Source organism: Strix aluco, chromosome 27 (assembly GCF_031877795.1).
Source record: "Strix aluco isolate bStrAlu1 chromosome 27, bStrAlu1.hap1, whole genome shotgun sequence".
Classification (NCBI taxonomy): domain Eukaryota; kingdom Metazoa; phylum Chordata; class Aves; order Strigiformes; family Strigidae; genus Strix; species Strix aluco.
Genome location: NC_133957.1, coordinates 128,221 through 142,033, shown reverse-complemented (window position 1 = coordinate 142,033; position 13,813 = coordinate 128,221). Strand labels below are relative to the sequence as shown.

At 54.5% G+C, this 13,813-nt stretch overlaps 1 protein-coding gene across 21 annotated transcripts in view; it reads right to left on the bottom strand.

Moving 5' to 3' along the window:
* Positions 1–13,813, bottom strand: part of R3HDM2 (R3H domain containing 2) — a 49,928-nt gene that overhangs the window by 1,767 nt on the left and 34,348 nt on the right. For 7 of the 21 annotated variants that reach the window (XM_074807582.1, XM_074807584.1, XM_074807579.1 and 4 more), the window contains 13 exons: positions 13,751–13,804; positions 11,168–11,400; positions 8,394–8,611; positions 5,750–5,839; positions 4,882–5,124; positions 4,181–4,307; positions 3,521–3,756; positions 2,964–3,118; positions 2,551–2,651; positions 1,630–1,799; positions 1,303–1,447; positions 1,115–1,215; positions 533–617 (listed from right to left, as the gene is read on the bottom strand). In XM_074807582.1, coding sequence (XP_074663683.1) covers positions 533–617; positions 1,115–1,215; positions 1,303–1,447; positions 1,630–1,799; positions 2,551–2,651; positions 2,964–3,118; positions 3,521–3,756; positions 4,181–4,307; positions 4,882–5,124; positions 5,750–5,839; positions 8,394–8,611; positions 11,168–11,400; positions 13,751–13,804 — 1,958 coding nt within the window. The remainder of the gene's footprint in view (positions 1–532; positions 618–1,114; positions 1,216–1,302; positions 1,448–1,629; positions 1,800–2,550; positions 2,652–2,963; positions 3,119–3,520; positions 3,757–4,180; positions 4,308–4,881; positions 5,125–5,749; positions 5,840–8,393; positions 8,612–11,167; positions 11,401–13,750; positions 13,805–13,813) is intronic. The other 14 variants (XM_074807565.1, XM_074807567.1, XM_074807574.1 and 11 more) reach the window with 8 other exon arrangements.

The window sequence follows — 13,813 nt, the reverse complement described above, 5'->3', positions numbered from 1 at the left end:
CTGGGAAATGGAAACATGAGAGGGAAGAGTCACTTGGGGAGGCAATGGTGGGAACAAGACCGCAGGCGTCTGGACACTCACTTTCTGCTGACAAAAAGGAATAAAATCCCAGGAGTTCTGCCCGTTCCACCCGCTCCATCATTTCAACCTTCACAGAAGCAGGAATAGGGCCCAGGTGTCCTGGTGCTCATCACTGACTCTCCAATTTCTCCCCACTCTTCCTCAAAAGCTTTGCTCAGTGCAGGCAGTGTTCGTGAACAACCCCTGTCCTCCCCCGTCCTGATGGGCACAGCTGCCTGGGACTGGCTCTGCTGCAACCCCCGGCCCCAGTCAGGCCTCACGTGGGCTGCGGGGGGTGCGTGTCTGTGTGTGTAGGGGAGTCAGTGGCAGGCAGCAACTGCTTTCCACAACCACCTCCAGCAGTGGGTTCTGTGGGATACTGGTGTGGGCAGAGGTGGCGTTTGAAGCCTCTGCCACTGCCAGCTATGCCCATGCAGTGGGGACTAGTCAAAGGGCAAAGGGGGTCACTTGCCTACATCACTTGTCCCAAGGTCAGTGGATGCTGACTTGAGGGCCTGTCTCTTGCTCCGGTTTCCGTGTTTCATTCCAGTCTGCCCCTTAAAGAATAAAAACGGTAGTGTGTCACTGGAGGAGACGCTGTGCCCACAGAGCATCCTGGGAGTAGGGGGCAAGACCAGACTGGACTAGGCCATGGCTGTGAAAGGGAATGAAGACAGCTGGCTGAACCTTGCACCCCCTGGCACCTTTAGGGTGACACCATGCTTGGGTAAGTTAGATGAGATCAAGGCACAGCCATGGTTCCAGACAATCAATCAAAGGACTTGGGGCTGACACAGCTTCTGGGCAAAGCTGGGAGCAGGATGAAATTTTAGCCCAGTGCCAGGCTCTAGGGAAATCCATTTACAATGGCAGCTCAGCCGGACGGATGGCAGGCAGTCTGCCACCTCATCAAGGAGTGTCCAAGCACAGGGCCTGGTGTGAGACTCACTTCTTAACTGCCCAGAGGAGGGTTGTCCAGGGGGATGGGAGAGGGGTGGTCTTGCTCTGCTCCCAGGACAGTGAAAGGGTGGGTGGGGGTTTGGCCCAATCTTACCTGGTGTGCACTGTAGTTGGGCTGGTTGTGGAGCAGCGGTGGGGGACAGATTGACAGATTATACTGCAGTGGCTGGCCCAGCAACGAGTAGCGCCCATCACCTGCAAAAAAGGAAACAAATGTTTTAGAGGTCTGAAGAAATCACAGGGAAGACCCAGCCCTGTGCTGTCCCCACTCTTTCCCCTTACCTTGTGCTGGGCCCATGGGCCGGGGAAACTGTGTGAGGACAGGGAGGGGGCTCAGCCCCGTGCAGACACTGTTGAGGTTGGTGACAGGAGACGGCGTCGGGGATTGGGTGGGGGATGTGATGGGGCTGTTCAGCTGGGTGCTGGCCTGGGGGAGGGAGAGCGTTAGACAGCCCCAGCACTTGTGACCGGTTCCACACCTGCCTCACCGCCAAGGGACGACCCCACCCCCATCTCCCAGCCCATCCAGACAGCACAGATGCTGGGGTCCTCTCTCCCGCCAGGCTGCTCCCAAAAGATGAGCTGCCTTCTTCCCAGTCCTCCCAATACCTGAGCACTGGTGTCTGGGTTGTACAGGTCTCCTGGCTTCTGCCCCCGCTGGTCCAGGCTGTAGTACTTACAGTGGCTCCACTGCACCACAGGGGGATTCTGGGGGGCCTGGGGGCCGTTGGGTACATTCAGCTGCATCACAACCACGCCAGGGCCTGATGGAGACACCCCTGGGGAGAGACGACAACAGCAATATTGCCCAGGCTCTGTGCACTGCTGCTGCTGCTTGCTGTGGGACAAGAGGCAGCCTGCCTGTCTGTGCAACTCCGCACCCTTCCCTGCAACACCCGCTCTGTGCTCTCTCCTCCGCCACTCCTGCCTGCCCAGGTGGGTGGAAAAAAGGCTCCACCAAGACCTGGTCGGGATCCCTCTCTGATATCACAGCTTACATCAGAGAGTGATGACTTTTAATCCAGGAGAAATGCAAGCAGAGGGGACAAGTTGAAGGCAACTTGGGTGACCTCTCTGAGCATCACAGCAAAACTTCAGGCAGAGGATCTAAGCGCACAGCTGGGCGCAGAGCTCGAGTATCCTGGTTCCAGCTCTCGCACCGATTCACCAGGCCCCAGCTCACTTCTCTGCAGCTGGGACAGGATGCAGGAATCCTGATGCTCCTCTCGTCCCACGAGCTGCCCCGGTGACACTAAGCCGCGTTGCCAGCAGAGGGAGGCCGCAGCCCACAGCAGCTCCAGCCACCAGCTCCCACCCTGCCCACCGTGGCAAGGAGATGCAGCCTGGAGCAAAGCCGCTGTGCCATGTCCTGATAACTCCCAGCGGGCCGTGGGACGGGTAAGACTAACCCACTGCCCAGAAGCTGCCCGACTTGGGTCTGAATTGGCAGCTCTGTTTGCTGCAGCCCCTACAAAACCTGATCCAATCTGTGCAGAATGAGTTTCGACCCTGACCACTGGCCCCTCTTACCTGAATACTGCTGCTGCATCTGTGGCGGGCTGCAGGGTGATGGGGACTGTGGCATCTGATACTGCTCAGAGCCAGGTGGCTGAAGGAACCCCACCGAAGGGCTGTGAAGCAGAGAGTGCTCTGATGAGGTGTTGGAGATGGGGAGAAACAGCCTTCCCATCCGTGTGGGCAACCACCAGCTCCCTCAGTACTTGAGCTGCCTCTGGAGGGGCACGGGAAGCGCCGCGCGCTGCAGGACAGCTGTGTCCAGGAAGTGCTGATTGTGGGAGCTAGGACTGGGCAAGCTCAAGAGATGAGCAGCATCTGTGGTGCCCAGCCACCTTCTTTAGCTGCAGCAGCAGGACGCTGTGTCCTTGCAGCAGGGCAGCAGGACCCCTCCTCCCCATGGCAGGCCCAAGAGACAGCAGCTTTACCTGGTGCCATTCTGCTGGGCAGTGGGGATGACGCTGTAGTAGATGGGCACCCCTCCAGCCTGCAGTCCCCCCTGAACAGACTGGCTGGCTGGTACAAGCACTGGCTGCTGGAAGGGCTGCTGGACCACACTCTGGGACTCATTGGCCACAGGAACCTGCACAGGGAGGAAAGAAGCAGCCCTATGGAATGTCAGGTAACAGAGACCAGGAGCAGGGAGAACTGGCAAGGTCCATACAAGGTAAAAATGCCAGATGGTTGTCTGCTGCAGCCCAGAGCAATCTTGTGCAGGCAAGGGCAGCTCCTCCCAGCTCTTCTGTGAGCAGAATGGCGAAGGGACCACCTGCACTCAGTCCTCCTTCTCAAGACATGTCCCACACAGATTCAAATGTGGACGTGCCCTCCCCAAGCTGTCAAGCATGCACCATCTTCTCAAAGCGAGTAAGTTTCCACCTTTGGCTCCATCACTCAGGCACAGGAATGGGGAACGTCCTGCAAGGCCTACATGGCTGAGGCCCCCTCCCCTGCAGCCCCTCATCGGAGAGCAACCGATGCCTACCTGGTACGAAGGCAGTGGAGTGTACTGGACCATCAGGCCTTGCATCTGGCTCCCCATACTGCTCCTCTGGCTGCCGAGAAGGCCAGGGGGCTGCGCCTGCTGCACTCCCATCATACTCTGCATCTGGCCCCCCATGCTGTTCCTCTGGCTGTTGAGGAGCCCGGGGGGCTGTGCCTGCTGCACTCCCATTACACCTTGGTATGTTTGCTGCTGGTTGGACATCATTGGCTGTAAACCTGTTGAAACAGGGTTTAAATGGAGCAGCTTCCCAGCTGGCCACAGGAGACAGCCTGAGACTTGGCATATGAGGGCTCAAATCCTGCTTTGCCCCCATCTCTTTCTGAAGAGTGGGAAAAGGGCTTCCCTTACGGCAGATGTAAAGACACCCGAAGGAAGCTCCTGGCTTTACATCCACCTTGCAGCACCTCAGTGCACGCTACACGCTGAGCAGGAGGGAAAAGACTAAAACAGTTTTCGCAGCCAGGCTGTGTTTCAACTTTCCTTTGCACAGTCAAGAGGCACTCTACAGTCAGCAAGTCCAGCAAAGAGTGGGAGACAGGGAAGAGCAGCCTGGCCCCGCACAGTGAATGGAAGATCTTTAAGAGCCAAGAGCAGCAGGAAAGGGAAACATGCCCCCTCCCCACTTCTACATCCCCTTACCAGGCTGCTGGGACTGCTGGGGGAGCTGCTGAGTGCGCTGGGAGCTGTAGGCCACTGTGTGACTGAGAGATCGGTATTGCTGGCTGGAGTTCGGGTACTGCCCAGGAGGGTAGTAAGAAACCTGAATCTATCAGAAACAAGAAAACATGGTGATGAGAACACAAGAGAGAGTTGGACCAAGAAAGCTGGTCCCCCAGGACCAGTTTTCTTTCTCACCTGGCCTGGCTTCTGCCGAAGGAAACCAAACAGGGCTTTGGCTCTGGCCAGATGAAATAGCTCCTCAGGGAACCGCAGCCCCTTCCCGCTCCTCCCAGCCTCCACATCCAAGCCTTTCCCAGCACAGTAGTGCAAGAGCACAGTAGGCACAACTCTCATCACAGCTCAGGGGAACAATCCTAGAGGTCATAATGCCCTGCAGGACCCCAAAGAGAGCTTAGAGGCGTCAGCCCTGAAGCTGGTCACTGTCCCTTCCCCAACGCTACGAGCCAGGAACGGCCAGAGGGGTCCCGAGATAAGTGCCTTGTGAGCTTCGTGCCAACCCAGAGCTTGGACCCCTGTGCATTGATCCGTCACAAATGAGCAGCAGAAAAAGAGAGGACCCACTGTCAAGGAACTGTTCTCTGGAGTGCTCCCCAGCAGCCCCTTGCCTGACAGGTTTGGGCCGAGGGGCACAACCCCTCCAGGCTCGCGCATGTCCTTACTTGCTGGGGAGGCTGAATGTAGCCCTGGGGCTGCAGCACCTGCTGTGGGGGGGCCGTGTGCCCTGAGGCGGAGTAGTTGGAGGTGGGGATGGGCTGCCCAGGGGTTGCCATGATGAATCCTGTCTGCTGAGGATGCTGGGAGATGAGGGATGACTGGAACATCGCTGAGGAAGGATCCGGTGCTTCCGTAGAGCCCTGTCGGCTGAGGCTGATCTGCCCAAAGGGGTTGCTGAGTTCGTCGGCCTGCATAAGTGGGGAGGACGGAGGCGGACAGCATGTAGGACATAGCTCTGCTGAGTGGACTGCAGATCCCTTCTCCCTACTCTGTGGAGGAGCTCGCCCAAGAAGGGTCCCCAGAAATGAGCCACAGACCAAAAGCATTCTGCAGGACAGGGGGTAGGGGCATGCGAGCTGCTGGGGGGGCCCAAATGCTCAGCGGGCACAGGTGACATGTGGGGCCCCACATAGGCAGGGGTGTCCCCAGCCCAGAGGCCGTGTCCCATGGGGCGCGCTGTTCCCAAAAGACCTGGTGGAGACAACACGGGGGCTGACTGAGACCACAGGGCAGCCACGGCCCCCGGACCCCAGTGCTGGGCACAAGTGTCGCTATCTGGCGGAGCTCTGGGCGTGGCACCTGCTCTTCCCCAGGCTCTTCCCAAGATCAGCCTCTCCAGCAGTGCCTGACCCTGGTGGGTCCCCCAGTCTCAGGCATCCCACTGCCTTGACCCCACTGCAGTGCAGAGCCTCCATGAATCCCAAACCCACTGGGTGCAGTGTCCACAACATACATGATCAGCAAAAGCTCATACAACACAAACACCACATGAGTACAACAGAGACAGTGCAGAAGAGGAAATGGGGTTTATACCAAGTTGTACTGCTGGGGTGGAGAGACTGGCAAGAGGACTTGGGGGCAGGAGCTTGGAGAATACTGAACAGGCTGCAGCGCTGGGACCGGCTAAGACCAGCAGAGAAGGGAGTGGAGGAGAGAGATTTGGGTGGGAAAAGGAGTGGGGGGAGGAAGGGTAGGAGGAAGGAGAGAAAGAAGGAACAACAAGGTTAGTCAACTGAGCCAACTGCAAACACACAGAGCGGGGCATTGCAGAGGGTTGGAAAGCATGGAGACCAGAACGGGGGAGCATTCATCTCTCTGTGAAGACACACAGCCCAGCCAGTTGCTTTGAGGCTGGGAAGGCTGACCATGTCCGCAAAGCAGCTCTTGCCTGGCATGAACAGTGACACAAGTTCACAAAGGCCAGCTATGGCCAACAGCAGCAGCAGAGCCACTTCCCCCCAGTACAACCCTTGTGTCTCTCCCACTCCCCTGCCCACTTGTGCGTGGCACTGACTCCCAGCTCTCTCTGCAGTGCTTCTTGGCTTTTCCTGCTGGTAATGTCCTTCCTTCACCCTCGCCTTCCATAGGGGCCCCTCTCACTTTGTCACTGGGAGGACCTGCTGATGCCTGTTTAAGACAACATCTAACTCGAGCACCACATACTGTGCTTTGGGCACTGAACCTGTAATGGTCAGCACTGGATTGGTTTTTTGATTATTTGGTTTGACCTTTAGTGAAACAGAAGGTGCACGCACATGGGGGACAGTGCGTTTTCAGACTTTTCACCAACAGTCAAACACATGAAAAAAGTTTTTCCAGGACAAACAAGGACATAGATCTGTTGGAGAGAGTCCAGAGGAGGCCACGAAGATGCTCGGGGGGCTGGAGCACCCCCCTGTGAGGACAGGCTGAGAGAGTTGGGGGGGTTCAGCCTGGAGAAGAGAAGGCTCTGGGGAGACCTTAGAGCGGCCTCCCAGGACTGAAAGGGGCTACAGGAAAGGGGGGAGGGACTCTTGATCAGGGGTGTGGGGATAGGATGAGGGGTGATGGTTTTCAACTGAAAGAGGGTAGATTTAGATTAGACATAAGGAAGAAATTTTTTAATATGAGGTTTTTTAATATGAGGGCACAGGTTGCCCAGAGAAGCTGTGGCTGCTCCCTCCCTGGAAGGGTTCAAGGCCAGGTTGGATGGGGCTTTGGGCAACCTGGGCTAGTGGAAGGTGCCCCTGTCCGTGGCAGGGGGGTGGGACGGGATGATCTTTAAGGTCCCTTCCAGCCCAAACCATTCCATGATTCTGTGACCTAAACCATTAGAACTGCCAAAGAGTAGAAGATACAAAATAAAACCTCAGCAAGACACAGCGATCCTGTACAAGCTCCAGAAGTCTGCTGTGTGTTCAAACCTCCCACCCCGGGTACTGCACTCTGTCCCATGCCACACTGCAGCTCCAGACATACTCCTGCTGCTCTTGGTGCTAGACCCAGGCTAACTCAGGGAGATGTTTCTCTTGAGTCTCAGTATCCTCTGCAAACAGAGCCACAACCCTGGAGCCAGTCCAGGGCCCAGGAACTACAAGCTCCCCTCACCCTCATACAGACAGCAAGGAGCTGTTCATGTTATCTGCAGTAAAAGCTGTTTGAGGAGGCTTGTTTCCTCCTCCCTTCCTAGCCCACTGAAAACACTCAGAATCACAGAACAGCCCAGGTTGGAAGGGACTTTGGAACACCATCTGGTCCAACCTTTCATGGGAAAGGGAACCTAGATAAGATTATCTAGCACCCTCCCTGTCCAATCGCATCTTGAAAACCTCCAGTGTAACTTGTAGTTCTTTGCTGTAGGAGACATCGTAAGTATGAGATGATGCACCAGAAAGGATCCCTATAAAACTCATAGGCAGGCTGAGGTCAGCACTGACCCGCTGCTCTGAATAGGGCAGGACGGGAAGGTACTGAGGGTACTCCCCACGCACACCGCCCAGCTCTGCATCCGCTGAACATGAGGCAGCTTTGCTCTCCAAACGTGCCCACCAGAGCTGGCTCCCACCTCTTCCCCAGCCCTGCAGTGGTACGGGGGCAGCTCTTGTGCTGTGCTTTTTTACAGCCTCCAGAGCAGAATAAAGTATGTAGGAATGACAGCCCCGAGTGCTTTCCAGAGGGCTCCATTCTCAGAAATAGCCCTGCAGGCTGTGGAACATCACTCGGGTTTAACTCAGGGAGGGTCTGGAGAATACACCCTGGCATAGTTCCAGGTCTGTCTCCCCAGGACATCTGGTGACCAGCCATGGGATTTCAGTACTGGGAAGCTCAAACCCAACTACCATTGTGATGGTCCCTCACCAGGAGGGCAACTGGTTCCAGAACATAACCCTGCTGCTCAGCAAGGGCTACAGATCCCTCGCCAGGAGGGCTGCTGGCCCGAGCAGATACAGAAGAGGCTGGCCAGCTGAGACATCACACAGCATCATATTCAGGCACAGCAAGGCCCCTGACCTTCTCCTGCTCTCTGCCAATAGCACAGAGGGACTGTCACTCCCTAACAGGCAGCAAGTGTGAGGACAGCCAAAACCACCGGGCAAGTGTGAGCCCAGAGCACCCTGGATGTAGGCCGGCTCTGCTTCTACCCCCACCTGTGTGCCCAAGGAGCTTACGGAGCCCTGGACGCTGAGCAGCAACTCACCTGGGATATCATGTGGTTACTCAGGGCTGGCTGCTGCTGGGCTGCTGGCGGAAGTCCTTGGGGCTGCGGTGGGGGCTGTTGGGGTGGCTGTGGCTGAGGCTGCTGGGCTGTGCAGGGTAGGAGGCCACGGCTGGGCTGTGAAGAAGGGGACTGGCTGCATGCTTCAGGGGCACCTAGTACCAAACCTTGAACAGAGAAAGGCATGGCAGGGTTGGTACCTGGGAGAAAAAAGCATCGATTCATTGATGGGGAGGGCAGGGGGTGGATCCTTTCACTGCTTCCTGTACTGCACCCAGGTTGCATTCTCTGCTGTCCACGTGGGAGCTTCCACAGGGGACAGGGTGACCAGCTGCAGGCTAAGTCACTAGTTTGCTTCACAGCAAAGCAAGGTGTTGACACCCCCAGGACTCCAGGTGATTGTACCTCTCTCCTCTCCATGTCCACGTACACACACTGACCCTCCACAGCTGGTCACAGCATCTTCTCCCCCTGACCCACGCATGCCCCGCCCCACACAGGGAAGACCAGGATGCAATTCCTGTTGCAGACTATGGCCACGAGTTGTACAGCTGTTATTCCCAAGAGCATGTTCTCTTCCCTGACCTAGCACCCTCACTCCAAGCAGACAGCCTACAGAGCAGTCTCCATCCACAGCTCTCAGGTAGTTGCTGTCAATATTACTCAGAGCTGCAGGAAATGAAAGGCCAGTGCCAGGCCCATGTGATGAATTTAGCTGGACTCTGCCCACAGGACAGTGCATGTTTGGTGCAGGTGCTGGCAGGATTGGTACAGGGTAGTGAAAACCATCTCTGTTCTCTCCAGAACAGAGATGGGAGTGAGGGAATCCTATTTTATGGCCACATAGACCCAGTACATGCACATCTTTTGAGTGCAAGGCTAGGGGGTGGCAGGCTGAAAGCAATTTCTTCCCATGGTAGGAAAAATTGTTAGGAAGGAGTGTGATACATGCTGCAGGACACCCACCTGGGAAGTGCCCTCCTCAGTATTCAGTCTTATTTCCAGAAATAAAAGGGCTGTGAGACTATTGCTTGCTGCTCAGTAGCTGCTATTTAACTAATTCTGCCTCTGATCTGCTGTATTTCAACAGCTAATCTTCAGGCATTCTGCTAAGGAGGTTTGTATCATCAGCCACATGGTGCAAAAAAGGAAATATTTTGCTGAGAGTTGCCCAGGGCCTGAATGCTGAGATGGGAAAAGAGCCCGAGAGTCCTAAGCACTTCCTCCCCACATGAGGATATGGAGGGTGTTGGGTTTTTTCCCCCCAAGTGAAAATTCCTTTGCTTGCTCCCCCCGCCCCCCGACATTTCTAATCACTCGCCATTATGTAAAGCCTGGCGAGCAAGTGGCTTCTGTTCCCAGGGGAGACCTGGAGGAAGAATACAGAAAGAGCAAAAAAGCAGATCCTCTCTTGCTCTGCTTTGCACACAGCTGGGACAGATCTTCAAATAACTGCTCCCATCAGATGATGAATCAGTCCTGGAGGTGGTTGCAATAATCAGAATAAGTGCAGCCCTGAGCACAATGGAAACAGGGTCCCAAGAGATGATGTAGGCACCTTCAAACTGCAAGACGAATGTGTGGTTTTCAAAGCCAGCCTGGATGCTAGAACAGCAGCCTTGCTGCCTTTTAGATCCATCCCTTTTATTTGAAAAGATTCTTGTGGAGCAGTCTAATCACCCACAAGCACCAATCTGCCTCCCCTCCCCAGCAAAATGACAGCTCTCAAGTATTTGGGGACCTGCTGCCTACCAATAAGAATGGAGGAAGCTAGACAGTGAGACAACACTGGATTTTGCTCACTGATATTTCACAGTAATTGTAACCAGCTACCACACGGCTCCTCAGTTATCACTGGACCATTAAAATAAGAGCAAAGACCTGTGCTGCCTCTTCCACAAATGCCTTTCACAAGCAGTCAGTTGAAAACAAAGGACTCTGCTCCCCACTAATAGAAGGGCTGGTGCCCTGCTAAGTGCAGCACACATCCTCTCAGGAAGCTGTTGTCAGTAACAGATCACCAGTGATGCCCCACAGTAACGTTCTCCATGCATGGGCTACCCTTCGTGCTACCTAGATGGAGAAGGAAGAACTGACCTGAAGCAGGCAAAGAGACTTGTGATCCTAATTCCCTTTGGTGCTCCTGAAACCTTCAGCTGTATTCAAGAGCTCTGGAAGAGCTGCAGGCCTAGCTGCCTGCTGTTATGTTTGCTCTCAGGAGTATAGTGAATCATTTTGAGAGAACATTGTAGGCAGATACCAATTAACACAGCCTCTGTCTGATGAGACAGACTGTGTGTCTGATGAGATAGACTAATTGGTGACACTCTTCCTGGACCTCCTTTGTTGGAAAGCAAGGAAAAGTGCCAGATGGTTCACCCTGACTAAGTCTCCTTAGGGCTGCGAGGGATTCTGGGGAGCAGAAAGGAATGGCAACATAACTTGCAGCACAGCAGGGGAGAGAAAACAACAGAAAACTAGTAGCTTGAGTTCCAGGGTATGGCATTAAACAATGTCCTTTGTCTTAGATAACTCTGCTAAAGGGAAGGAAGATCTGATAGTGAGTATTGAAAAAGCAGATGATGAACCACCTGGCACATTCCTGCCCAGGTACCGAACACATTCAGGTGATGCCAGCCACGTCCCATTCCAAGCAGTCTCTGAGCAGAGCACCATGAGGCCCTGCTCCCCAGCCCGAAGACTATGTCTGCTGGATGCCCTCTGACAGAAGGTGTGGAGGGGAAACAGTACAGTACCTGCCCGGGATGTTCTGCTGGCAGTGCTGCCTTTGCTGCTCCCGATGCTGTCCCCCCGCGTCAGGATGGAGATGCCACTGAAGCTGCTGGCTTTGGTAACAGGCGGTCGCAGGCTGCGGATGGAGCCATCCGAGTCGGTGCTGCTCCACGGCCGAGGCTCCAGCGACTTTATCTCGCTCTCTGTGCTGCTCTGGCGGCTGCCTGAGGCCCGGTTCAAACTGTCCCGGTTGCCCCTGCAGAGACCAGAGGAGTTAGACCGCACCTCCAGCGGAAAGGGGCAGCAGCAGGACCTGCCACACCAGGGTGGTGAGCCCAGTCGGCAGCTGGCTCTGTGACACAGCATGTTGACACTTTGCACAGGGATCTGACAGCAAACAAACACCCTGGGTCACAGCTTTCTTGGGCATGCACTGTGAAGACCCAGACACTGCTGATCTTCCTTGGTGTATGTTGAGAGCTGGCTTCTGGCCCTTTTCCCTAGCCAGATCCCAGCCTGTAAGAGATGCCAGCAGCGTCAGAGCATGATCCCTTGCTAAAGCCCTCTTTGTTTCAGAACAGGGAGCTTTTAACAGAGGCTTTGAGACAAGGCTGATCGAGATCTTGTGAGACCACTTTCCACACCAGCCCTGGTAAGGTTTTCTGCCGGCTGGAGCAGCTACATGCTGGGATATTGCTACGCTCAGAGCTGTGCTCCCACTGATCACCCTCCCTTAGCCCCAGGCCAGGTCTGGCCACAGCAGGACTTTACAGAGTATCAGCAAAACATCCCAAGCTGTGAGCCTGGTTTATCAGCCCAGCTAAGGCTCATAAGCTCAGCAATAGGTTCCTGGGCCCTCACTGGGGAGGAGTGGTGAGGAAGGAGATCTCATATAACGCTGCAGGCTGAGCCTGGCAGCAGCTCCACACAGTTGCGGAGGGGAAAAGATAGGCTTGGAAGGAGCTTCTGAGGTGATGTCCTCGGCTGCTGGGAGCACACGAGAGCCAAAAAAAATACGTCTCTTGGGAAACCAGTACAATGGTTATATCCCTAAAGAGGTCAAGGAATTGGACTATGCAGCCTTAAACCCCAAATTACAGCTGGCCTAACAAACACCACCGTCAAGCTCTTGGGGCCTCTACAACCTAAACTCTGAAGGCTGCTCCTGGGGATGTTCAGAGAGGTTGTGCATGTGCAGGGAAGGGGCATGTCATGGCCTCTGCTCTGACACAGCTGCAAACTCTGGTTCCCTGAGAACCCAGAGCCCTCTCAAGCTGATTACTGCTAACCCAGCAGCATAACAGTTCTGCTACACCCTTGCTCTCTGAGAGCACTGCCCTAGCAGCTTCAGCCATGCCTTTCTTTCCATCAGCCTGTTTCCAAATGTGTCCACCAGCAGAGAGCTCTCTGCAATCAGACCTGTGCTTCAGCAGCATTAATACAGCACTTCCAGGCGACTGAAAGACAGCTGTACTGCGGTGAATGGCGGGCCTTGAGAATGGTAAGTCTCTGGAGTTCACACAGACATCATCTTCAGAACCACCACTGAGGGAACCCCAATCTCCTTAAGAGCTTGTCTATCTGTCCACAGCTCAAAATGGTCCTGAGGCCCACATATCCTCCCTCTCCCCACTATGGGAACCACAAAACAAAGACAGCAGGTTAACCAAGCTCTGTCAGGATTGGGCACAACAGTCAGAAAAGCTCCTAGTGCAGCTCTGGCTGCAGCTCAGCTCCTAAAGCTGCAATCACAGCAACAATGGGTTTTTTTGCCACTTGCTGTGTGAGTTTTACTACAGCCCTGTGGCTGATCTGAAAACTATACCTCCTGCCTTAACACCACTGCCACACACAGACTCCAGGACGCAGTCCCTGTAACTGTGCTGAGGACACTTGGTTTTCAACGACAGTGTCCCTCCAAGGACAGCCTGAGCCATATCACCAACTGAGGAGAGGGGCAAAGCTGTTCCTACACTTGCTTAGATTCTCCTGTCCTCTTCATACACAGAGATGCTTCATCTCTAGAGCTTTGGTTGTCAAACAAGAGGACAGCAGGCATGAGGGTCTCTCCATTTTCATCCTGTTCTTTATCCTCATACCTCCTGCAGCCTTCTGCAGCAGGGGTCAGTGAAAGGTGACTCATCAGGCCAACTCCATCCTTCCAGCCCTTTCATCCACAGGAAAACTACTTAATAACAAAATGCTGCTCAAACACATTCCCAGTGCTCTCTGCAGCATACTCTGGTTGAAATGGAAGCCTGAGACACTTCATTGCCACCATGAAGTAATCCAGCCTTTATAATCAGGGATTAGGGACAACCCCACCTTCTCTGGATGCTGATCCTGTCACTGTAAAGAGCAGGGGTTTTCCTATCCTTTTGGGAAACAAGAGGTAGAACAGTTTGAAAACTGCTGGAATCCTCTGGCTTCCCCACTCCTCCCTGTCATTCCCACCTTCCACCCCTCCATTTTAATTGATGAATCAGCAAAAAAGGACTCAGAAATTGATGTTGCAAAAAATACAACTTCAAGAACTTCACAAGCAGCCATGCATGGGGCAAACTTACTCAGCAGGACAATGTACAAAATAAGTCACACAGAGATACCTAAAAATCTGCCTCCGTTTGTGAGAACTAGAAGAAAAGCCTTCTTTGGAGATTCTGTCGGTT